Here is a 27,480-nt window from a genome sequence, read left to right as displayed (position 1 = left end):
CTTCGCACATGTGGTGCGCGCTGTGTGGAGGCTGCCATTTTGTACATCAGCCTTCTGGCACAGCATGTGTGGAGCAGGTCCAGACATGTTAAGGGTCAGATGGCATTGTCTCATGGGCTGAACGTGGCTCATTGGACCCATGACCCCATGTGTGCTGATTGCACAGCCCCAAATGGGGATGTAATCCAAATTTTGAGAACTGCTGGCTTATGCCCTGAAGCTTTACAGTCTTTATACATTTTTCATCTTCTCTAGTAATACTGTGAGTGATCTCACTAGCCATATAATATGTCTCATCCTTTTTAGACTCCTGTTAAGATGCTGGTCTCGCTGATATCTTGTGGCAATGAGTTCCACAGGTCACTTAAGCAGAGCACAAAGTATTTTCTTTTAAAAAGCGTTGCTTTTCCGTTTCATTGAACATCTCTTCGCTCACATATTATGAGAGAGGGTGAATGGAAATGTCTGATCTATCTGTATATTTTTACTATGTCTCATTCTATTTATCTCTTCTCTGAAGAGTCTGTCTTCAATATTTCCTCATATGGAGTTGCTCCAGGCCTCCACTCATTTTCCTCACCCATCTCAGACCCCCTTCTGTTTTTGCTGCATCTGTGTGGTTGTTGCTTTTTAAATATGGAAAACAGAACAGAGCACATTATTTCATGAGAGGGCGTACCCTCAATTTATACAGTGGCATCGTAATATTTTCAGCATTATTTTCTATTCCTTTCTTTATGCATTTGAGAATTTTGGGGGTTGGTTGTGTGTGTGCGCGTGCAAGTGTTGATTTTTACCCCACTGCACACTGAACAGAGGATGTCATTGAACTGTGTGCAGTGATGGCCAGATCTGTTTCCTGAGTGGTTACAGTTAATTTAGAAACCAGAAATGTGTCTGAGTGGATACATATAATCAACAACGAATTTCATGTCTTCACTTTTGCTAGGTCCTTCTGAAGTTCTTATTGACTTGCCATGTTTTAGCCAACCTCAATGATATCTCTCCCATACATCACCCACTTGTGGCACCACATATCACTCACAGTAAGGGTAAAGCCACACTGCCAAGCAATCAAAGGACTGGTAGCACAGTTAAGAGTACAGATGCTAGCTTTAATCTAAATATCCCAAGTAACAGCAGTCATGTAGACTTGGCACACAGGCTTCAGCACGGGCTAGCAACCAAAAGACATACCCAGGGTCCCTGGCAGGCTTGAGGTTAGTAGCTCGCTGGTAGGCTTACCCATGCTGCCAATCATTCTTTCACTGTGCATGGTTGTGACTCCCCCACTCTCCTTTCAGACACAAGGAATGAAACAGTTCGTGTTGACATTTAAATGATCACCACTGGGCCTCTGGGTCAACACCTCATTGAGATGAATGGGGCAGTTCCCACCTCTCCCAGCTATTGCGCCTGCATCTCTGCAGACATCTCCTCATCGTTTACACTCCCTGTCTGACGTTTTCTTTTCAAGCATAACAACAAGAGAGGGGTTGGGTTTTTTTAAACAAAAGCTGAGATTCTGAACAAGGGACTCCTGAGAGAGGAGCCAATATGCCATGCCACCTCATATCCCAGCACAGTTTGTGCTCCTTTCTGTCAGCTTTGCTTGTGTTGGATAGCTGTCTTTCAGAAGAAGTCACATTTGGCTCTGGCGCTGCGATAGAAATTGTCTGTGCTCCTGGTCAGCCTGCCAGTAACTGTCCCCAGGCAAACGGTGTAGGACTAGGTCTACTTGGTCCTGCCACAGTGCAGGGGGTTGGACTTGACTTCTCGAGATCTCTTCCAGCTCCACATTTCTATGATTCTAGGACAAAGGAGCTATGGCTCATGCCAACTGCTCTGACTACAGCCTGAGGGGAACAGTACTGCCTCTACAGAGACAGCCGAGGATGACTAGGTCAACATGACATTCTCCCCTTCAGTTCGTTTGTGGCTTTCAGATGGGCACCTAACTCCCTTAGGTCCTGTTGAAAACCATAGACTTCTATCCTCAATTACGCTAGCCAGGAAAAACAGCTAGGGGATAGGTTTCAGAGTGGCAGCTGTGTTAGTCTGTTAAAGTTGTTAGTCTCTAAAGTGCCACAAGGATTCCTCATTGTTTTAGCTAGGGGTCACGAACCCTCGTGCTTCAGGGCATAAGCCAACCACTATGACTGGGCTGAGGAAAACTCTTCTTGCAAGTGAATGCACAGTTGTCCATTATGGGGGTTTTGTACATTCCCCTGAACCATAAGGCATTGACTTCTACTGGAGACAGGTCACCCAGAAACTGCTGGCCCATCTCCCTAGCCCAGGAAGGGCTAACACCACACCCAGGTTTCTTTCAGGCCCTTACTGCAGAGCACAATTAATTTGAACACAAACACACACCAAGGAACACCAAAACCAAGCTATTTCCCTGACCTAAACTGGCTAAGGGGCCCAGAGCTCTCTCCCCCTCCGTCTCTCAGACCAGCTCCAGGGACAGCAATGGACACCAACCTCCTGACTGCAGCTTCCTATAGGCATCATGGGTCTGATAACTGAACAGGGGTGGCTGGCAGCAGGCCCCCTTGGCCCATAAAGGGGGAGACCACCCTGTTACAACACCCAACTTCTAGGTCACCCTCAGACAGTCGAGAAGGTGCAGTAGTTCTACTCCTTTGTGTGTATTATATTATAACCAAAGCTTTGCAGCGCACCTGTATAGTTAATCAAGATACAAGAGCCATTTCCTCAAGATCAGATTGCCTTGCTGAATTCACTTTTAACAAGAGGTCGTTCAAGGGTTTGTGGGTCTTACGGTTTGCTGGTAAGAAAGAGAACTCTTTCCTTCTCAGAAAAAATAAAACAATTAAAGGAAATAGTAAAGCAGAGAAAAGCCCAGTTGAAAGAAAAAGGAAATTGAAATGGGGATGCTAAGTGAACGAGCATCAGTTAGTATTACACTCTGGATCAAGATTTTGTATTAGAATTAAGAGGAAAACTCCACCCATTTTGTTCAGCCCAGAATTAGGAAAGTTTTGATGCCATGGGTGATTCTTTTCTTCTTGGTGAAACAGAACTGAAACCATCAGGTCTGGTCCTCAGCGGGCGCAAGCCATCGCAGCTCCCAGACTTCAACTGGTCTCTCACTGGGAGCTTTCCATCTGCTGGGCTGAGCAAAACAGGTGCAGTCTGCTTTGAAAGACCGAGCGAGATGTAGCCGGTTACTCTGCATTGTGGGCATTAGGAGAAGAACTGAAGTCATGCCGATGTAAGAGATGATTCATTAGTTTGTTATGCACTGAGACAAACTAGATACGCCCAACCTTAATATAACATAAGAGCAACTTTTTTTTTCCATTCACCCCTTTCCCCCCCCATGGAAAGGCCTGACCTGAACTTTTACCCATAGAAGAACTGAACTGACCCTTTCATAATGAAGGTTCTAGTCACCAGTTTGCTATTCTCTTGTAGCTTTTTTCTATCTCTATTGTGTGGCCTTAGATAGAAAGAAGCTTTTAGTCTACACATGCAGCAAATACTGGGTTTTACTTGTTCTGGGAGCAAGTCCCAGACAACTGACAGATGTGTGAAGTTTAAAGTTTAATTATTTCTCATTTTTGTGCTGCTAGGCTAAAGCCAGAAGAGCCCCGCAAACAACACTGCAGGTCTGCAGAACCTTTCCTTCGAGGATCTCAAAGCACTTCATGCATTACGCTTCCCAAAATGCCTCTGAAGTAGGTAGCTGTCTTGCCGTGCATTCACTTGGAGACAACTGAGGCACAGAGAAGTTGTATGACTTGCCATGGGCCATGCAGTGAGTCAGTGGCAGAGCTGGCACAACCCACACTAACACAAAGCAGCTTTGTTACAAATAACTGCCCCTATGTGGATCTTAACTGATGTGGACCTCTGAAGCTCAGGACAAGCATTTCCAAATTGTACGTGTATAATCCATGCTCTCATCCGTTAGCTCAAGCAGTAAAGGCTCCAGCTTTTAGCTCCAGAGGTCCTGGGTTCAAACTCTGCAGACAACCCAGCCAGGGATGTCCTTACAAAGGGAACAGAATCCAGATCAGCTCCTTTTCTAATAGACAACAGTTCTCATCCAACATGAGACGGCCAGCAGTCCCATGCTCTTTCAGACCTGATCATATGAACCAGAAGCTTCTCACTGAATCTTATTCTTGAGCTAGTTTTGCCCTATTTCACAGATCCAAGAGATTCAGGTAGTTGAGAGATGTTCCAAAGAAGCATCCAGACTTCAGGGTATTTCACCAAACCATACCTCCCAATCTGGGGAGGTGCCCTTCCATCACTGCATCATATGCTACTTCCAGAGAAAACATTTCCTGACAAATGGTCAGGCAGTAATAATTATTTAATGTTTGGGAAGCACTTAAAAATGTAAATCATTATATAAATGATATGCCTTATTGGTAATGGAATCGAGGAACATTACCTAATTAAACTCATGTGGCACCAATGTAGGTTTATGAAGGTCAGGTTAGAACTATACATACCAGCCACACAGCCATATAGTCATCCAAGCCATAGTCAAGCATGTTAAAATAATGGGCTAATACAAAAAACATAATAGGGAATGGAAATGACATGTCTGCGCCTCCATACTTGAAATATTCTGTAAAAAAAAGCTGGTAGACTGAAGGAGGGAGGATGGTTTTAAAGTCCAATACCTCGGGAAGCACCAAGACTGGAAATGCATGTTTTATACCATTGCACATGTGATATAAAAATTCTCCACTTTCCTGTGATACACAGTATTTCCTTTTAGCCAAAAACCAGTCAAGAGGTATCAAGGCTTTCAAGTAACACTCCATTCTGATTATCATCTTGGTTTTTTAACCCATCAGAATCTAGAGGTTGCTATCTGAGACCAGCTAGTGCTAGAAAGCAATGGTTTGCATCTTGCAAAAGCAGCTTCATATCCCACATCCAAGTGATAGAAGGCACCACAGCCAGATTCTCCTCTCAGTTACACTGGTGCAAAGATTTACGCACACATATAACTCTGACTTCAATGAGATTACTCACATGCGTAAAGACAAGCATGGGTGCAAGTGCTTGCAGGATATGGTCATCAGTCTCTAACTTGAGCAGTTTGTAAGAAAGCGGATTCTAAAAAACAAACATCTGCCACGGAACTCTGTTCTGGGAAGGAGGACTGCTGGGAAGAGAGGGGTCCACCTGACCAACAAGGGGAAGAGCATCTGCAAGCACTGGCTCACCAACCCAGTGAAGGAGGCTTTAAAGTAGGTTCAAAGAGGGCAGGAGACAAAAGCCCACAGGTAAGCATAAAAAGGTGACCTTAACACAGGTGAGGGCAGACATGGAAATGTACACTAGGGTCACAGAACTTTACACTGGAGCAACAAGAGGGCAATCAGTGAGGCAATCTGCTCAACATCTTAGATGTCTATATACAAATGCAAGAAAAATGGGGAATACACAGGAAAACCTGGCAGTATTAGTACATAAGCTAAACTAGGACTAAATTGGCATCATTGAGAATTGGTGGGATAAATCTCATGACTGAAATACTGGTATAGAGGGGTACAGCTTTTTCAGAAAGGACAGACAGGGAAAAGAGGGAGGTGGCATGGCATTGAATTATGCATCCAGAATATATACATTTATGCGAAGGGCCAGAAGGAGGTGGAAGGCAGACCAGTTGAAAGTCTCAGGATAAAGATAAAAGGGGGGGGGGGAGGGTGATATTAGACCACCAAATCAGGAAAAGGAGGTGGATGAGGCATTTCTAGAACAGAAATATCCAAAACACAAGGCCTGGTAATAGAGAGGGACATGTACTACCCCTATATCTGTTGGAACAGCAATATGTCAAACATCAAATCCGTCAGTAGAACATCAGTAAGTTCTTGGAATGTGTTGGGGACAACTGTGTTTTAGAAGGTGGAAGGAGTAACCAAGGGGGCAGCGATTTTAGACTTGATTCTGACCAACAGGGAGGAATTGGTAGTGAATCAGAAAGTTGAAGGCAATTTGGGCAACAGTGATCATGAAGTGACAGATTTGAGGATACTAAGGAAAAAGTGCAGCAGAATAAGGACAATGAACTTCCAAAAAGTAGACTTTTAACATAATCAGAGACCTGATAGGTAAGATTCCATGGGAAGAAAATCTAGGAGATAAAGGAGCTCAGGAACTGCCAGCTCTCTGGAAGGAGACAAGATTAAAGGTACAAGTGCCAACTATCCAGCCGTGAAGAAAATTTAGGAAGAATAGTAAGAGGCCAAAATGCTGCATCAGGAGCTCTTGAATGCCTGAAAATCAACAAGGAATCCTACAAAAGGTGGAGACATGGACAACGTGCTACTGAGGGTACCAAAGAACAGCACAAGCATGCAGGGATAACATCAGAAAGACTAAGGAACAAAATGAGTTACACCAAGCATAGGCCATAAAACTTAGTAAGAAGAGGTTCTTCAAATACATTGCCAACAAGAAAATGATGCAGGAAAGTGTAGGTCCTCTACTTAGTGGGGAAGGAGAGCTAATAACTATGATATCAGGAAGGCTAAGGTGTCTAATGGCTGTTTTGCTTCAATCTTCTCTGAAAAGGTTAACAGTGATCAGATACTCAACCCAATTAATATTAACAAGGGGGAAGGAATGCAAGAGAAAACAGGGAAAGAACAGGTTAAAGAATATTTAGGTAAGTTACATACATTCAAGTCAATAGGGCCTGACAAAAGTCATCCTAGGCCCATGGGACTTAAGGAACTAATTGAAGCAATCTCAGAACTGCTAGCAAGTATCTTCAAGAACTCACGGAGGATGGGTGAAGTCGTAGAGGACTGGTGACAGCCAAACATAGTACCTATCTTTAAAAAGGGGAACAAAGACAACCCGAGGAATTATAGACAGTCACCATAACTTTGATACCCGGAGAGATACTGGAACAAATATTTAAACCATCAATTTGTAAGCACCTAGAGAGGATAAGAGGGTTATAAGGAATAACCAGCATGGATTTGTCAAGAACAAATCATGCCAAACCAACCTAATTTATTTTAACAGGGTAACCGGCCTAGTGGAAAAGGGGGGAAAACAGCAGATGTGATATATCTTGATTTAAGTAAGGTTTCTGATGCAGTCCCACATGACATGCTCATAAGCAAACTAGGGAAATGTGGTTTAGATGAAATTACTATACTGTGGGTATACAACTGGTTGAAAGACAGGACTCAAAGAGTAGTTCTCAATGGTTCACTATCAAATTGGGAGGGTGTATCTAGTGGGGTCCTACAGGGGTCAGTCCTGGGTCCGGTACTATATAATATTTTCATAAATGACTTGAATAATGGAGTGAAAAGTATGCCTCTAAAATTTGTGAACAACACCAAGCTGGGTGGGCTGCAAGCACTTTGAAAGACAGAATTAGAATTCAAGATGTCCTTGACAAATTAGAGAATTGATCTGAAATCAACAAGATGAAATTCAATAGAGACGTACATTTAGGAAGGAAAAATCAAATGCACAATTACTAAATGAGGAGTAACTGGCGAAGCAGTCATACTGTGGAAAAGGATCTGGGGGTTATAGTGGATCACACACAAACTGAATACAAGTCAACAATGTGATGCAGTTGCAAAAAAAAAAAAAAAAAAAAGGGTTAATGTCATTCTGGGATATATTAAGAGGGGTGTCGTATGTAAGACATGGGAGGTAACTGTCCTGCTTTGCTCAGTGCTGGTGAGATCTCAGCCAGAGTACCGTGTCCAACTCCAGGCGCCACACTTTAAGAAAGATGTGGACAAACTGGAAACAGCCCAGAGGAGAGCAACAAAAATGATAAAAGTTTTAGAAAACCGGATCCATGAGTAAAGGTTAAAGATATTGGGCATGTTCAGTCTTCAGAAAAGAAGAGAAAACTGAGGGGAGACCAGATAAGGCTTCCAATACGTTAAAGCCTGTTTGTTATAATGAGGGTGGTGAACAATTGTTCTCCATGTCCACTGAAAGTAGGACAAGTAGCAGTAGGTTTATTCTGCAGCAAAGGAAATTTAGGATAGATATTAGGAAAAACTTTCTGATGATATGAGTAGTTAAAATTCTGTAACAGACTTTTAAGGGAGATTGTGGAATCTCCATCACTGGAGGTTTTTAAGAAGAGGTTGGACAAACACCTGTCAGGGCTGGTCTAGGTTTACTTGATAGTGCCGGGGGCTGGATTTGATGACCTCTTGAGGTCCCTCCTACATTTCTATCATTCTGCGATTCCATGCTGGATTGAAGAGAAAGGGAAAGTAAAATGGTGCTCATATTGATATGAATTTTAAGGTCTGATATCTCACGTCCAACCAGGACTAGAAATATTTTGGAGGGGCCAGTTCAGTTCTTTTCTAAACCCCAGTCCTGGACTAGGGATTAGAACAAAATTATGCCCATCCATGCAGAAGCAATGACTTCAGTAATGACCCCATGAAGGCAAAAAACAAAAAAACAAACAAACAATAAGAGATATAGGTTTAAATATGGAGATCAATATTAAATCCTCAGATTGCATGTGCATGCGTGCAACACACACACACACACACACAGACTCTGGCTGGAAATACCTTATGTGATGAAAAGCAGGATGTGCACTGCATCGTTCAAGGTAAAGGAGATCCCCATAATGACAGGCCATGTCCCAGTCATTCCCCAGTGCCACCATTGCTTCCTGAAGCAAACAGCAAGCTCACAGGAAAGCACAAAACAAGCTTCAAGACATTAAAAAAAAAAATCAAATTTGATCATGAAGCAATTAGCTACCAACTCCATAGGGCAAGAGCCACTCATTGTCCCCTGAGTGAAAATAGTTCCTTAAAGCAACTTGCTGGATTCTCTAGTATCTAAGGAACTATTCGTTACCAGTATTAACATTAGAGAAATAAAAGACAGACTTCAGTTCAAACTAGTTATGGATCAGGAGATCAAAGTAACCTAGTCTCCTTTCAGTTTCAGAGGCACATCAGAAGCAGAAGTGAGAAGCGCAATTCTCGTGATGGGTGGGAACAAAGAGACTGAGATCCACATCTGCATCCTTTGGGGTGCAATCCTGCTGCTGCAGAAGCCCATGCAGAGTTCTGCCATTACCTTTAATGGGAGCAGGACGAGGGTCGTTAATACACACAGCTCAACTGTCACTAATCTATTGGTTCATTTTAACCATGCCATATGCAGTGTCCCCACTGATGAGGTTTGGTACCAGATCAAAGCATGCACTTACCTTCCTCTTTACTGTTGGTAATATCTTTCAGCAGCTCAGTCTTCATGCAGACGTCTTTCCTAGTCTCTGCCTTACTCTGCACTGTTCGCTGGGGTGCGGGAGGAAGAACAGAAACAATTACTGTTTAGCCCAATATCCATGCACTATACATTTTAACAAGAAATAATGGTGAAAATATCCTGTTTACATTCCCATGCCAGGGCAAAAAAGTCATGGGCAAACTGCAGAGTGAAAACTAACAACTCCAGGAAACTGTCTGCAAGGTTCAGGTCAAAGATCAAAAATTCAAAGGCTTGCTAGAGCTGGCAGCACATCTAATTCGCGTGGATTTTCTTGTATAGCTGAGATCTAAGATCACATGGGGAAAAAATATGGACCAAGATTTTTCACTAGTGATTTTGGGTGCCCGCCTTGACACACTCTGAATGAACCTGACTGAAGGTGTCAAGATGGGTATCTCACAAAAATGAGACAATCAGACTCACTTGTCACTTCTGAAACTATTGGCCACTGTGCCAAGAACTTAACCAAGCAAAGATGATAAACATAGGTGTTTTTCCCAGGTTGAAGAGACACAATTTGCAAGAGTTAAGCCTTCAATCTAGGAAAGCAACAGTTAATACATAATTTAAGTTTATTGAGTTTAATGGTATCCATTTCTCACCCTAATCTAACTTCTACAGTTTTTGCTTTTTTTAATGAACACCTGCTATATTATTCAGCCACTGAGGCACTTGGCATCCTGCTGCTATATGGGCTTGGTAGCTACACTGCTTATCTTATGCCTGGCCATAAAGAAAAGCGCAGCAGCAACAGAAAGGAAAAGGGTATATTTAAAAAAAACATAGGAGAGGAGCCTTTTGACACAATTCTCTGGCTAAAGTGACAAGCTAGTTTAAAGAGTACACATGGCAACTGCCTGGCAAAGCTGTATCTGGTTAACACAAACAGAACTGTCTGTCTTAAGGGTTGGGGAATGGCAAGGGTGAAGGGTCCATTTCATGCTGTGTGCATCACAGAAGAAGAAGAAGCCTAGGTCAAGCCAACTGTTGTAGGCCTCCACAGAGCGCAGATGGTGCCTGCAGCCATGCAAATCAAAAGGTTTAAAGCACATTGGGCGATAAGGAAAAAAAAAACCCTGCCCATCTCCCATAAAACAAACAAAGGAGATAAGATATGAACACATACTGTATTGCCCTTTCCACTGTCATTTAAGTCTGAACCTTCCAAGGCTAGCAACACAGCTGATCTTGGTGTTACTATAATCAGCCACCAGGCAACTTTTGTTTCCATATGAGCTCAGGGGCACTGCCAAGTTCCTCTAGGTGTTACAGCAGAGAGGCTCTCCCATTGTGTATTGCAAAAGCCCACCTGGTCCATTTAGTAACCATCCCGTAGGGCCCATGCTAATGTCACTGGCTAGAGGCTGTTCAGGAAAGAGCAGGGAAGGACACCAAGGCCACAGCATAGAGGGTTAAACAAAAATGCTGGCATCATCTGAAAAGCAATGGATAACTAAGCTAATCAGAGGAGAAAGTCTTTAATGGCAAGGAAATCGCCACTTGTAAACGTTTTCAGGAAAAGCTCCCTTTTTATCTAGAAAAATGTAGCAGATACGCGTCAAGGGCCCAAGTCCCGCCTGGGGAGTTGAGGGCGCTCTGCATCTTGCAGGATCGTTCCCCACATGAGTAATACGTGTCCTGTGCAGACCTCACTCCACACAGGCGCATTTCCAGGAGATCCCATTTGAGAGGAAACACAAACATTGGACACACTATTTTCAGATTTTTTTAAAAATGCAAAGGTGGGGGTTTTTTTTTGTTTTTTTTTTTAAAGAGTGATGTAAACTCTAGTTTAGCCGTATGATCAACCTGCCTGAACAAGACAAGCTTTGGCCAAAGGGACACATGCATTTTCCACAGTGAAATGAGCACCAATGCAGCCTGAAGTCTGAATGGAGGCCAACTTCATTTTTGGTAAGCCAAGAGTTAAAACGTTATTCTTGATGCACACATGTACACTTAGGTCCCAATTCTCATCTCCCTTGCTCTGGTGTAAACCAGGAGCAAGCCAATGGTATTATACAGCTATAAGACTAGCGCAAGCATGAGCAGAATCAATCCCATGGTATCTAGACAACGACACAGACCCAGGGGTTTTTGCTCATGAAGAATGAATACTCGTCCTTGCTACAGCAACTGGAATAAAATAAAGAGTCTCAGTATCTTTAACAGGGACCAGTTTGTTTTCAGAGGTTTATGTTATTCAAATAAAGCCCTTTTATGTTCCCACCTTTAAAATGATTCCAACTAAAAGCCTCAGGATTTCAGATAAGCCATTTTTGCTCAACTGATTTACAATCTCTTTACTTCAAAATCCGACACCTTACCCACCCCCACAAAAAAAATCTCACATATCCCTTGGAAAGGATGAAGGGGGTGGGGGGTATGTTATTGCCATGCAAGAGAAGAGGCCTAAAGGAAAGTCACTGCTAGAACTCTGAAGAATGAACTGACCATAGCAACATGTCTCAGCTACTGTAATTAACAAGAGTGCCCTGCTGCCCAGAATTCTTGCAAACAAAAAACCAGCTTTCTAAGAGAATTCCCATCATCATAAAAGAAACTTAGCAGCACTCTCCATTTTCCCAGTTCACAGCCAATACACCTGTGCCCCGCCAGACAGAGTTACTCTAGGTTGCTTTTGACAGGCTCGCATGGTCCATATTCCAGAACCACATCCAAACAGTCCTCATTAACAACATCAGTTCCACCACTTTCATTTTTCGTTAAAAACCAAGACAAAACCCCAACATCAATGTCTGAAGCAGCACAATGCATCTTTGCCCAGTGGGAGGGAAAGACTACTGGAAGTCGTGAAGCATACTTAATCAAAAGGAGGCTACACCAGACAATTGCTGCAAAGCATTCGAAGCCTGCCTCCCATAAAGCCTGGGGAGGAGGCAGCTTTCCTCCTTCTAGCTCTATCAAAAGACAGTTGCATCAACTTTATGACAAACATTTTCAGCCTGAAGACAGTATTCACACAAACAGAGCCCTGCAGAATCCACACAACCAACACCACACACACACACACACACACTCCTCCAAAATCAGCAGGATTCCAGTTGCCCATCCATTTCCATCCAGCACACAATTTCACCCAAACTTGTTAGCAACAACTTTGTTGTAAGTGTCAATACCTCCATTTTTTTCCCCTTAAATTCAAAGCAAACTTCCCTTTTTGCTCACACTCCACCATGCCCCAATCTGTCGGCTCCTGATTGGCAGAGAAATCTTATACCCACCCTCCTAGCAGAGAAATGTCTGCTTTAACAGCAGTCCCAACAAAAGCCAACTGCCAAGCACAGTCTGCTTCAGAATAAAAGTCTCACGCTCTCTTTTCCCCACCCCTCCTTTCCTGCAGCCGTCTGTCTCCATTCCCCTGCCTACAACAGAGTGATTATTAATCTTCAATCACTGGAGAGCCTCCACAAAGACTATGCACCACAACCAATGAAGCATTTTTTTTTCTTTTTTTGCTTTCAAGGGAATAAAATATATTGCATCTTAAAAGCAGACTGATTAGGTCTTTAAAAGCCATGAGAATCCAAGGAGTCATAATAGGGTTGATTATTTTTTTCCCCTTCCACTTCTGCGTACAAGAAATCAGGCTCTCTTTGTTGCTTTAAATGGAAGACGGTTTAGAGAATCCAAGAAAAGGCTTTGCAGCATTTCCAAACACAGAGCTAGAAACTAAACTGGTGCCTTTAAAAAAAAAAAAAAAAAAAAAAGCTGAAAACCAGAAAGAAACCTTCTCAGCCTTCTCTTTGGAAATGTCCTTAGCAATCCAGGTTCGCTCCATAGCCAGTTGGTTCCAATAAGGTTTACATATAAAAGACAGCACATGCATATCAAAACTTGTAGCTTTCCTCCCGCCAGTAGCCCCCAAGAGACCAGCGAGTTACATCATGAACCAGAGTTCTCTAAAGGCGGATAAGAAAAGGGATCAGAGTTTGATATGCTCAGGTGTAAACCTTCACCAGCTTTCTCTTTTTGTCTTAAAATTAACTGTCCAGTAAACTGAGACTTAGAAGAAACATTATCCTCATTTAGATACTCAGCTAGAAGAGGTCAATGCGAAGAAGAGCAGGGGTGGGAAATAATTCAAGGAAGACTAACACTTCTCCTCTCAAACTAGGCAGAGCACACGGAAAATTATGTTCTTTAGCATTCAGGGCACTATCTGCATCAACACATCTGTTTGCAGACCAGGAAAGAATGACATAGGAATGATCTTGAATGGCCTATAAAGCCTACAACCAGAAGGTTCAAAGCCTCAATGGATATGTAAGCCCGTCTTTCCAGGACACTGCTGCCATTCCACTCCCCACAATCCACCCACCCCCCTGTTACAACACCCGGTCTCCCAACAGATCAAATTCTACTCCTAGGCAAATCTCCAGCAAGCACTTCAACAACGCAGAATTTCACCTACTGTGCAAGGCGGCAGCGAGGTATGCAATATGTACTGTAGCAAGAAAGAGAGGCAAAGCCCTTAATAAATGATGCAACTCCAGCAGCAGTAGATTCTCATTCACCGTTCTCTTTTCCCCCCTCCCCCCATTTTCTCTCTAAAATCAACTTTCTAATAATATCCTCTGGCTTAAGAAGATAAACATTTAGCAGCTAATTATTTAGGAAATAATTATTAAGAAAACAACTGCAGGGGAAAAAAAGGGGGGAGGGGGTTCTTGGTTGGCATGTGAAGAGTGTTAATTTCAGGAGTCTGTACTGATCATGTCCTGCTGTCCAGTTGCTAAGGCTAGGATAAGGCTTGCTGGTGTCACACTGACCACTTCTTAACAGAACAAGCAGAATAACTTCATTCAGTAAGGGGAAGAAAAGCAACCAACAATGTACCTGGCCTACAGAGCAGTCACCATTCTCAAAGCCCCTTTTAAGTTGAGGCCACTTCCTTCCAAGCTGCTAGCAATCATGTGAACTGTGTCTAACAAACCATATTCAAAACAAGCACTGCTCTCGTTCTGAAGTTGGCCTTCAAGTCAAATTAGTCTTATGATTCTTTTGTTTTACCAAGCAATTCAGAGGACAGATTCATCACACAGACTTTTCCTTCCCTCCCTAAAGATGAATATTTTCTTCTATCAATGAGATTCTCTTATTCTTGCTATAAAAAAAAACCATCTTCCAAAGCAGCAGGGGTGGGAGAGGAGGGGTTGGAACAAGGTAAAAGTCTCTGCCTGCAAAAGCCAGAAACAGCCAAATACATGCATGAAACATAACAGGATTTATGTCAAATTGACTTTTTACAGCACAAACTTCATAATGGTCTTTGGGCTTTCGTGCAAACAGGGGTTTTGTAGGGCCTCCCACTCGGGCCTGCTCAACGTGCAGGTTTTGTACTGATATAACTATGGCAGTTGGGGGGGTGGCGGCATTTTTTTTAACCAGAATAGTTATCTGAGTAAAATCCCTAGTGTAGCTGCAGTTACGCCAGTGCAAAAGGTACCTTATACTGGTACAACTTACTTCCCTTCCTGTACAGGAATAAGCTGGTGTAAGTACCATTATAGCAGCATCCACACGAGGAGGGTTCTACCTTTTTGACTATACACCAGGATAGTTACGCCAGTACAATATATGCGTATAGACAAGCTGTAAAATCAGTGCAGACAAAGGCATCTCCTCCTTCCACAGGCTGAGGTTGACAGAAGTTCCGGAGCATTATTCACAGTTGCGGTTTTCCTTGCCCTACCGCTGGAAAAAAAACCTAAGAATGGAGAGTCAGATCCTACCTGGCAACCCATCATTATCTGTAGCAAAAGCTAAACTCTCCCACTGGCTGCAAACATCCATTTTAGAAACTTCAGGACCCCAGAAGTCTAAGAAGAATAAAATGTAATATGAACGGGTACCCGAAGCAAAGCCCAACATGAAAGCCCAATGGGTGCAAAACACAGATCTTTCAGAACACCAAGATTGGCATGCTTCTCTCATTGAAATTACTCAACCACCAGTTTGAGCCATAAGGCCCACCCGCTACCAAACTGTCATATCCAGCAGAACAGTTCGCTCTCCCTTTCCCTCCAGGAGGAAGTCGCAGAAAAGGTTCACTTCGCATTTCCAACTTCAGAAGCCACGCTGGGGTGGAAGGCGAGAAAAAGACACACAAAATAAAGCTCTCTCCCCCAGCCCAAATGAGTGTGATTTCTTGGAGCAGAGAGGCCCTTGCTCAGGATCACAGCCTCTTCAAACAACACTTTGTGTCATCTGTTAGTTGTCTTGACCAAGTAGCACTACATTGACTCCTGCAAGCTGAGAAACAGACAGGGAGAAAGGGGGAGGGAGAGAGAAACAAAAACAAACAAAAAAAAAGAGCAATCTAGGGCCAGTTCTTCTAATAACTACAGAAAAACCTCACCAAGACTTTACTCTTCTTGAAAATGACAAAGCAAAACAGCACAGGTCAGTACTCGAAGTCCTAAAGGTAGGAGATCCTCAGAATCTATCAGCTATGGCCTAAAGGCTTCGTCCCAGAAGTATTTTTTCTGCTCTGTCATTAGGATGGAGCCTGGTCTTTTCCTTCAATCCCCAGAATTGCACTGAATTAGATCATCTTTCTCTGATCACCTCCCCCTACAGGCTGTTCCTGAGCATGCTCAGCTCGGCCTTGCACTGCCATTTCATAACTGCATTGTTTACAGACACACAGTGACCTGCCATTTTTTTTTTTTTACAGTAAAATAGAAGCTACTATTTGCTTCTACTAGCAACAGCTAATTCACAGTCCTGTTCAGATCCAAGTCTCTTGTTACAACCCGGATGCAGTCAAGTTCATGTCATGCAATAAAAATCCAATCTGGGGAAGAGAATTATAAACACTGGAAACTACAAATTCTAACGCTGGGGGTGAGGGGGGGTTGTTTGTTTGTTGTAGGTCAAAATCCACCTGCTGTAAGAATTCAATCTAGCAGGCAAGAGTTAACCCTTTGGGGGGGCCGGGGGGGGGGGATAGACATCTAGGGCTTCAAGGGAAAATGCCAGCCATGATTTTATTTTCTTCAAATCACAACCATACCTCGATGTCACCTAGAAATCTAATATTCTACCCACCGTGCCATCCTCTGACAAACCTTCCCCTGAAAAAGAAAGAGTTGGGAAGATGGTATTTCCCTTGAATAAATAAGTTGGCTTCATCCCAGCAAATACAGTTTTTCCCTTTAAATGCAAAGCAGAATATTTTCACAGGCACACAGGAAAAAGAAGGAGGAGGGGGAAAAGTTCCTCATTTAACACCAAGAGCTCCATGAAAAGCCTTGCAAGGCTATTAAAGCTACTCTGTGTTCCAGTTCTCTCTCTCTCCTTTTATGCCTAACCCCATACTTTACAAGTGAAAGCAGCTTCGAGTTGGGAAGAAGAGCAAATGCCAGAAGAGCCCTAAGTTTCCTCATCCTTGGAACAAGGACAATTTGTTAAATGCTTCCTTTGCACGAGGCATTCTACTGCTCAGAATGGCAGTGACTCAGGGAACGGTGCATGTGAGACTTCCCTTACACCTTCCCCCCACCATCTTCAACCTCTATGATGGAATTTAAAGGGAAAATGAATTGCCTTGGATGAGAGGAGGGGGAAGGAACTGTCTAAACTGCTCTTATTCTGGCTCCTAGAGCATTCAAAAGCTATCCTGCTATCAACATGGGGTTTTTTTTGTTTGTTTGTTTTTTTACACATTCCTGTTAGCTTATACTGTGTATGTGTCTCACTCCTGCTGCTTACTGACTACTGTACGTTCTGGCATGCATTATTACATAGAGTGTACCTTCCCATTCCGCCTCACTCCCCTCTGCCTCCCACCCCAACACCACCTCAGCATAGCCAGAGACAAATCAGGCTGTCTTGCACACCACAAGAAGATCCAAAGTGCTAGAACAAGAAGTGAAGTTCAAATAAAAAGTAGGGGGGAGGTTCATAACAGAGGGAAGAGGGAAATGGGACTTAGGGAAGATCATATTACAACTTCCAGGTTCTCCTTTGTGAAGGGAATTGATTTCAAGCCTCTTTAAAATGTACAGTAATAGAAAGGACCTCTGAAAATGATATTGAGCCGTAAGTTTGAGATTTGACTCTAAGGGTATTGACAGTAGATTGCATAGGAAGAACACAAGCTCCTTCAAGTCCCTACAGCAGTTACTACATGTTTTTAAGTGCTTCAAGTCTTTAATGGAAAGGCAACATTATTCTCTGATTCCTGGTTGAACAGAAGTCTCTACACTAGTTCCTTGACCCTTGCAAGTATCAGGAAAAGAGATGGAAGGAAAGAATTGTTTAAGAAAAAACAAACAATAAAAGGCACCTGGTGTCAAACCATATCTCCCTCCTCCCCCTTACAAACCTGCTAGTCACAATGGCAGAGGGTCTTAAACACCTTGTTTATCTGAATGAAATATTTCCCTTCCATGGTTCAATGAAGCATGCAATCCTTTTTCATTAGGAGATGGTACCGTACAAGAGAGGTCACACTGGCATTGGGACTCTTGCAGCATACCAGTATAACTAGATAGGTTTTCAAATGCTAGGAGAAGAGGAAAAATACAAAACCTGCCGTACAACCAACCCGGATGTTCATGTTCCATGCGATGCCCAGATCCAAACAGCACCTCCGCACCACAAGCCCAATCCTTCAAGATACTGAGCACCCTCAATTCAAAACAACTGAAGGGTGCTGAGTGCCCTTAGGTATCAGGCCCATGGTAAGCTGGAAGTCTCATTTTGACCACTAAGGGCCTGATCTGCAGAGGTGCTGAGCGCTCCCAACTCCAGTGGAAGTGAGTAAGAGCGCCTGTCAGCAGCTCACCTCTGAAAATCAGCATGTGACTGTTTTTAATATATTATATATACATATATATATATATAAATAAAATCAGCTGAATCCTACAGCAAGTCCTGACTTTCCATATGTAACTAATCACCACCTACATTTCTGTCTCATCCACAGGAAGCTACATAGATTTATATAGATTGGACTAGCAAAAATTCGACTCGTCCATTTGCTTGGGACGAATGAAAAATAATTTTGAGGGCAAGTCCAATATCATTTTTCTCTCCAGAATAACTATGGCAAAGGCAGGCAAACAGATAGTGTGCCCGGGCTAGTAAATTTTCATGAAGTTTTTGGAAGGCTGGTTTAGGCCAGGTGTACTGTAACTATAAAAACGAGCATAATGCTCAGTTTCATATGACAGGGGAAAAAAAGAAGACCTAAAAACAAACAGGTGTATGGCTCTTAACCCTAACACCGCTGAAAACTGACCCAAATTTTAAAACAGAACAGAAGGTTACAGGATGGGCATTTCAGCATCACCTTTTGAAAGCATTTGCAAGGTTTCAGTCTGCAATGCCAGACTGCCTAAAATGCTTAGGAATATTCCATCACACCGATATCATCATGGCCATGATAACACAGGAGCACTCTTAGTACCACAGTCAGTCAACATTATCTCAGCATTTCTATCACAAGCCTACTTGCAACCCAAAACACATTCTTTCTGGACTGCAAATGATCACTCGCTTTCAGGCAAGGAATTTGTTTTTTCTTAGTACTATCTTTGGAAAAGAAACCTTGCTTGTCTCTTCCCCAACAGCTTTAATACACAGGCTCTTAATATGCATTCAAAAGAGGAAAAATGACATTCTTAAGAACATTTTCAGACTATCGCATAAACAACAGGCATTTGGAGCAGGGTGTTACAGACTGTCCATCATTTCCCCTACATTTGTAGGACAGGTTTCTTTAGGATGGTATTTTCACCTTTCTTCTCAGTAAGAACGTGTGTGCATGTACACACGTGCGTGTGTGTGTGGGCAGTAACATTAAGCAGATTTTACAGGCCTAGATTTTACATACCAGCAGGGGTTGGTAATATCATCAATTCTGGAAGCTCTGCAACAATCAAGGGACAACACTGAAGGTCAAGGATGGAGTATATATCCCCTTATACTGAAAGTCGTTATTTTTGTCCATGGTAAACTATACCACAAGGCTCTTTACACATAATGTAAACAGAAAAGGTACATGGCAGAACTAGGTGTGAGGATTTTAGTCAACACTTTCAATAATCTGCCAGCATGAGCCTTTTGCCATAAAATAAAATGAAATATCAATGGTTCAATCATTCCCGAATCTGGACTGCAGGTTATTGGAAAAGGATTCTTTCCCCCACAATAAAATACAATCTTCATCCTCCTACCACCCCAAAAGCAAAACTGTAGGCTTCCTTGACATAAGGCAAGACTGTCAAAATGTTTCTAGCAAGCAAGTGAAATGTGGCTGCAGGCCCTCTCCTTTGTCTTTGAAAGATCAGCCTTCAAATGGTTTAAAGATTCCAGAATTTTCTCCTCTCACTTATATGAAATGGGGGGAGAGTTCAATACAGAACCACACATTTGAAAGAGAGACTCCATGCTAAAAAAAACAACCCAAAGAACTCCCCAACAAATTAGATAAGTGAAAGACTCACTGAATTTGTAGAATCTGAGTGCAAGCGCCCTTCACCACACATAACTTAAGACCCAGAATTGTGTACAACAGTCTATTGAACAAAACATTCATCAGAAAACAGGCAGAAAGTAGGCAAAGCAAGCTCCTGAGCAGGTTACTCTCTAAATCTCCTCCTTTGAATGAAGCCCTACACATCACCCTGCATGCTGCATCCATATGCAATATATTTCTACCGTGCTGTTCTTCCTTTCGTAGGGCAAAAAATAAATAAAAAAATCCAGCCATGATTATCTTAACTGTCTTCCTCCTCTCAAAGGTTTTGTCCTTTACTACCTGATAACAGTCTGTCTGCGGACACAACCTGAGGGAATCTGCTATTTATGACACATGGAGGATGGACACTAGACGTTACTGTACCTGCAGACATCTGTTGTCTTCTTTTGATGAAGACTCAAAGAGTTGCATATTCCAGATCCTCATGAACAGTGATTCAGTTTCTGCTCATGTGATAAAAGCTCCCTCTACAGAGTGAGCATGCCCAGTGGAGACCATTTCACTGTTCACTCCAAGCTGCAGCCATTTCACAGAGAACCTGCACACTTCAGGGCTTCCATTGGAACAACTATTATCTCAGGCATCACAGGGATACTGCCTCTGTCCTGGTACAATACACAGTTAATAAAGATAATCTGTCAGCATTCTGACATAATGCCACACCTAAGACTGATCACTAGCCTGAAAAAACCTTTTAAAGCCATGCAATAATGTGTTCTGTTTCAGTGGCCTTCAAGAGTAGCTCTTGCCTACAAAAGGAGATGCTGCATATTAGCATTTAAAACTGAAGACACTCATGCTAATTATATTCTGTGTAATAAACTGTGCACCCTCTGAATGCTGGGCTAAATGCACATGGGTTAAATCGGTAAATTTACAGTATCCAGTTGAAAGTGAACTTGAGATCTGAAACACTAAGTTGAAGGACTGCAGTTTTTCACTTCAGGGATTCATAGTACAATATGACCTTACATAACCAGCCTTAAAAACATATCACAAAACACAGTCACTGAAAAGAAAAGTCAATGAATGGATAGCACAGTATTAGGTGCTGCAGTTCTGAGCTGAGACCATGTCAAACCATATGTTACGACTAGCTCAGCTAGCAAGATCAAATAAGAAGTTTTAGCTTCAAAATCACAAGCAGTTTGTCTCCATTCCATTTAACAATTAAGCACAAACTCTTGGCAACCCCCATATCTGCTAAAGCTCCCAGTCAAACTGCCTGAGCAACTTGCAGGAACATCTGTAAGCAAAGATCAACTGGACTGGATTCAAATGTAAGAAGTGACATATTTATCATAATGCAAAATGAGGGGTTGTCTATGCTTAATACTTCTCAGGAAAACCTCCCACAGAGAAGGGAGGGATAGGGAAGAACAGAGGAGACAAGAGAAGGAAGGGAAATGCTTATATAGAATATAATGTCTCCTGTTAGTTCTTGAATATGGAAAATACAACTTTCCCATCAACTAGGACTGAAGACGTTTCTCTCAAGATTAAAACAAACACTCATTCAACTTATTGCATCACAATGGACTGAGATGAAGAGGAAAACCTAGCCTGTGTCAGACCTTAAAAATCCATAGCGCGATACTGAAATGTCCAATGATTTTATTTTCCTCAGACACTGCATAAGAATCAAGTATACTACATTTCTAGTTTAACATTGAGCTACGAACCCACATCTGACAAGATTCCCCTTCTTTCCTCTCTTAGTGTCCATAGCAATGCATGGGACTTTAATGATCTTTTATTATAGAAAGCTGAAAACGTAAACAGTCTCAATTTGCTCTAAACCAAGTATTTATTGCACCATTCCCCATATACAGTACATGTTAAGTTGTAATGGTTAAACAACAGCAGGGATCTTCCCTAATGCTGCATCAACTAAAACGACATTCTTTTCCTCTGTCCAAGCACTTCAGACAAGTTTCACTACCAAATGGTTAAAGTACACCAGTCTAAGCTGAGGGGATAAAATTGATAAAGAAAGAAAACTTGAGATGATAGAATAAAGCAAGGATATCACTTTCCCCCACTGGGTTTTTGTCTGATTCAGCTTTAAGTTATAATACATCTATAATGGGATTTTTTTTCTGGCCTTTCTATCGATCACTGGAAGTTGTAACGGTAACCTATTTAAGACAAAACAAAACAAAAAAACCCTGACAATTCAGACAGAAATGTTACAAAAGTTTACTGTAGTTCTAACCAAAGATGGCTTTAAAACAGGTCTAATGTTTCCTCTATACTTCTTTATGGCATGATCTTACAAAACTAACATTAAAAATGTGGGAATGGATACAGAGAAATTCATTACAAATGCAAAGTCAACGAGCTAACTTAGTCAAAACACATTTTCAGAGGAAGCTAAAAAAAATGATATAAAAGCATGCTACAGTATTCGTTCTTTCAGTAGGCTCACTAATACAGTACGTCTTACTGCATCTCAGTGCGAGAAATGTTTTCGCTGCTAAGGTTAAAAAGACACTGAAAACAGAAGTTAATGCAAACTCCAATTTGTTTTTCAAATCTCCCCTCCATTTTGAAAGCACCTCCTCCAAAGCACTAAGCACTGATGATCCTTAGACAACATAGTGGGATGGTTTCAGCAATTATACTAAAAACTCAAGCAAAGCAATCAATCAGCATCTTACCAGGAACATTTCACAAAGTCACAATGACATTATATAAAAGGATCAAGATTATTTGTGTGTTGGTTGGTGAGGTAATGGTCAAGTTCTTTACATTTATGAAGGCAAAAGAGAAAACAATAGCTTCTAAACGGCCCTTAAAACACTGCACATACCATAAGCTGCATCACACTGGCATCGAAAAGCCAATATCCTAAAGTAACTCTGTTGTGTGCATCATGTCTCAGGAGAGAAATTGGAACTAACGTTCAATGGAATGCTGCAAGTCACATTGAGATAATCAGTTACAATACCTAAGAAGTGAAGTTAAACAACAGTCTTATTCGCAGCTCTGGAGTTTAACTGTGTCCTGACAGACCCAAACGCTATCATGTTATTGTTTGATGCCCAGGGCAAAGCTGCACTGTTGTTTTAAGGTGCTTGGTATTTGATGGAAGCTATAGACAGTGCTTCTTGCTGTTTCTTTCTTGGTCCACATGAACAACAGTCCTGCTTAGGCCACATGACCTAGCTCCCTCTACAGGTTCCTATGCCACAGTAAGCATGCTCAGATAGGAGACCATTTCCTTTCAGCCTCTCTCAGTGTTGTGGAAACTGCAGCCATTTCATGGAAGCCAGGCAGTGCACAGACACAACCTCTTTCTAGACAGATCTTGCAAGACATTAAGAGGAGCCATCTTTTGCCTCTCTCTCTCCCCCTCGCATGCTCTCTCACACACACAGATTGAAGCAGAAAACTACTGACATTTCAGATGAGAAGATGGTTGAACAATTTAACTATTCAGTGACTTTACACATGTAAAATCAAGTTGAATTGATCTTTCCTTTCCATCCACCCCTCAGGAAAATCAAATCCTTCTCAAAATGGATGTTAGTTGAATGAATTCATACACAAATTAAACAAAACAGTCATTTGTTTCCAAGTAAGGTTTTTTCCTTCCCTCTCCCCTTGAATTAACCTAAGTATACCCGAGAAATTTCACCCTCAAACTCTCTCTAGTGTGGACTGCCTTTCCCAGGGACAGCTTATCACTTGGTTTTTTTTTTAAATGTGTTTTACAGGGGACCATAAAACAACAGGAATCTTATTTTTAAACTCCTGGTTCTCTGGCCTCATTTCTGTGATTCAGAGTTTGAATATCCTTTTAGGACCTCACATTTAAAGAGAAAGACAGCAGAACAACCACCTTCCTTCACAAAGGACTCATGGTTCCTAAGAAGTTTTTGCTTAATTCACACCATTATATATGTCATTTTCACAACGGAAATAAAAGTGGGAGGAAAAGGGAGGTCTTTCCTTCTGTGAGAAGAGCAATATTTTGCCTCCCTCTCCAATTCATACTTCACGTCTACCCAGAAACGAAGTTGCTTTTCTGTCTTCTCTGAAGCTACCTTAAAAGTACAGCAAAGAGGTGATCTTAAGAGAGAGAGTAACTTTCCCTAGAAATGAGGGTGCTTCTCTTGGAACCCTTGTTTACTTTTCCATTGTTAAAAAAACTGCTCATCTGTGCCACCACAATCTCTTAGAACACCTCCTTCCTCCCTCAACGACTATTTAGGGGAATTATGTCCTAAACACAGGATGACCAGATGTCCTGATTTTATAGGGACAGTCCCGGTTTTTGGGTCTTTTTCTTATATAGACTTCTATTACCCCCCACCCCGTCCCGATTTTTCACACTTGCTGTCTGGTCACCCTACTTAAACAGAAGGCCGGATCCCTGAGCTCCCATTGATTCGAATGGGCGTGGAAGGTGCTGAATGCTCGCTCAGCACCTCGCAGGAATCATAATTCGATAATATTCTGAGAGGTCAGCTTGTGAATTATGCTGCTGCAATCACATTCCACCCCACATTCTGAAAGCTGGGTGTCTTCAAAGGTTTTAAAGCCAAAAACTCAACAAGTCTGATGCTGCTGTTAGCCATTCTGAAGTGTAAAAATGCCCCGTGACTGTCTATGGAGAATGCTGTGAAACCCTACGCTGTGGTGATGCTGGTGAGATATGAGCTCTTTGGAAGATGCTCCTGCGTTTTTATAAGACTGTGCAGAATATCTCATTAATATAGCAGCCCTAGAACGAAAAGGTTAAATTTATAATGGGCAGACAGGGTGTATGTAATTCAGAACATACTGTATTCCTAACAATCCTAATTTACAAATTCCTTCAGCTTTAACATGCAGTTACTTGGCAATCAACATTTCTATTTTGGAAATGCAAAACTTCCACTTTTCCCCTTCATTTAGCTTCTGCACACAGGAAGCTTGTACTGTACAAATAAAGCTTTGCCAGGGTACCAAATGCATCATGCATATTTCACCTTCAAGAACAGAGATCCAGCTTATTGCTTTAACCACAGTAACCATTTGCTCAGCAAAGAGAAGTATTGTTATTTTTCTTTGGGAGGGGAGACGTGGCAGGGATCAAAGACATTTCAGTGGATCCACAGAGCAAAGTCATACTAGCCATGATCATAGCCTTATGTCAGTGAAGCAGGCAGTAAAGATGGCTGCTTCCATTCACTCTCACTTTTGCTGCAGCTCCATTGAAATGCTGAAGATCATTTTAGAGACAATTCTGCTTCTAAATTTCATATGTTCTTGTATTTCCCTCTACTGACCTCCCACCTAATTTTGTAGCATTACGGACAGACAGCCACATGAAAATACTATCTTTGGGATTCATCTGTTCATGTTGCTTTTATTAATTCCCCCAAATCATCAACCTCTGGTTGCAATATCACAGGTGATGGCTCTGTAAGTGATTCGGTTGACACAATGAATTTGTGTGAGGGAGAGCAGGAGGAAATGAACTCTTAAAAGCAAAGATCCTGTCTTCATGCAAATATCACTAGCAATAAGGGGAGAGAAACACACAAAGCATGATGTATACACTCAATTGTCTCTAAAAGGGACTGCTTTTCAGCAATTGCCATGAGGTGGCAGTGGACCTTTAAGGCTATCTTACCTTTCACACAAACACAGTAGGAAAGTGTCACATGAGCCTTAGCCTCTGAAACTATTAAGTCAAACTTCCTCTTCCAGGAGACTTGACCATACATGATCATTTCAGCCCCAATTTTCTCAACACCAGAGACTCAGTGGGGGAGGGAGAAGAAGCCAATGAGATCAATCATGAAAAGCTATAAATATATTCCACATATGAGCCAATGAAAATGAAAGCTTTGCTTATACACTGCATTGTCACAATCCATGTATTTCATATACACACACTTATTTTTTCCTCATACACTTCTCCACTATTAGCCCACTATCACCTATTACCAATGAGAAATGCTATATATCCAGACATGTACCATAGAGGTCTGAGGCGCACGACTGACCTTCTGAAAGGCACTTTAAAACTGACACCAAACTTACTACAAAGTTGATAAATCAAACAAGCTATTTAACAATTGCGTCATGCTTTCCTTGTGCTCCAACAATTCTCAGCAAAGGCAATGGGAGAATTGGATGTGCAAGAAATGCAGGTTTGGGCAATAAATATGCACGTTAATTTAGGTAATAAACTGACTCATCACTCAACAGATTGATCTAACCATGTAAGGCAGTCATCTGGAACTGAGCAATAAAATCAAAACCTGCAGGTTTCACTCAAACAGTCACACACTAAAGTACATTATAAGGAACAACCAGAGTTGTCCTAACGAGTCAAACTCCTTTACTGGATGTAGTCTAAAGATGGACCGTAATCACAGAGATTTCTGGTAATGAAAAATGCAAAATGCACTAACTTTATAATTCCAAAACTCCATTCTTCATACTGTTCTAAATCCAATACCCTCATTTGTATCTTTTTTTAGAACCAGGCTGATATGAATTTGGACAGCCAATACCATGTTCCCCATAGAGTATATACAGTATCTCAGCACTGACTAGATGTTTCTATAATCACCAAACTTCCCCCTTTCTCTACACCTCCCTACAACAAACACTGACAGCCAATTTAAATGTTTTATTAACACTATACCATGTGGCTTGCTAGTACACCAACTGAAGTCAATCACCTCCTTCTACTGCACCAGTCAGCTGGTGATTAAAAATCCCATGGAAAAAGCTACCAACTGCACACCCAATGCAAAAACCCAACCCAACACAGAATACAGACTGCTGTTCTTCCCCTCAAACTTACTTGCCAACACTAAACCCTGTTGACTCCAGCCTGACAACTAGCATAAATCACCATGTCGGCCAAGGAGCAGAATATATATATTTCCCCACTTCTTGCAAAATTAGAAAGACAATTGATTTCATGGAGTTTAATTTGTTTATAATCATTTGAATGCAAAATAAAAAAGGGAGTTAGTTTTACATTCCTTTGCACTCCCATAACCCCAAACAGCTTTGGATTCAAACTGAAATGTAGATCTGCTCCTTTTCAGTGTTACAAATAATAATAATTAACAACTGAGGTTACCACAATCCTACACTGAGCGTGATCACATGTTCTCCAACATGAAGGCACAATCAGACAAATCCAAAGCCTTCGCTGCCAGCCCTGTCTCCGAGTGGCCTGCCTGTTGTTGCTTTATGTCATAACCCTAACATTAGACAGGTTCTTTCTTTATATAGGTTTGCAAGTCAGTATAGGTCATTATTTTAAAATCCTCCACGCTGATCAGCAGGAAGCAGTTTGAAGCCATCTTATGTGAGTGGTTAACTATGCTGTTTTTGAATCAATTCCAACACTTTCCTCAAGAACCATTCCATCTGGTCTTTTTACTCCCAAATCAGAATCCCTACGGAAGCCCCATGGCACGTGAATTAAATTTCCAGAATTCCCCTACCTCTGTGGTTCTGTCTGAAGAGAGCTGCTGTTTCCTTCCAGATCCTGACTTCAGGCCTATAACTCCTTCAGCCACAAATCCATCTCACTCTATGGGTGCAGCTTCCACCCTGGAGCATGCTCAGTAAAGGCATCTTCAGCCATTTCAGAGCTTTAATGAAATGTAAGCATAAGGAAGTGTCATTAGCAAAAAAGGTGCAGGATTCATCATGATCCA

The 27,480-nt window shown here is 41.9% G+C and overlaps 1 protein-coding gene across 12 annotated transcripts in view; it reads right to left on the bottom strand.

Moving 5' to 3' along the window:
- Nucleotides 1–27,480, bottom strand: part of EHMT1 (euchromatic histone lysine methyltransferase 1) — a 170,200-nt gene that overhangs the window by 89,147 nt on the left and 53,573 nt on the right. For 4 of the 12 annotated variants that reach the window (XM_074973872.1, XM_074973873.1, XM_074973878.1 and 1 more), the window contains one exon: nucleotides 9,227–9,314. In XM_074973872.1, coding sequence (XP_074829973.1) covers nucleotides 9,227–9,272 — 46 coding nt within the window. In that variant the 5' untranslated portion in view covers nucleotides 9,273–9,314. Of the gene's footprint in view, nucleotides 1–8,573; nucleotides 8,594–9,226; nucleotides 9,315–12,428; nucleotides 12,560–13,039; nucleotides 13,061–15,670; nucleotides 15,827–20,164; nucleotides 20,274–27,264; nucleotides 27,415–27,480 lie in introns of those variants that run through there. The other 8 variants (XM_074973874.1, XM_074973875.1, XM_074973868.1 and 5 more) reach the window with 6 other exon arrangements.

The sequence above is a fragment of the Natator depressus genome, chromosome 16 (assembly GCF_965152275.1).
Source record: "Natator depressus isolate rNatDep1 chromosome 16, rNatDep2.hap1, whole genome shotgun sequence".
NCBI lineage: Eukaryota > Metazoa > Chordata > Testudines > Cheloniidae > Natator > Natator depressus.
Note: the sequence above shows the minus strand (reverse complement) of the source record. Positions and strands in the feature narration are given on the sequence as shown.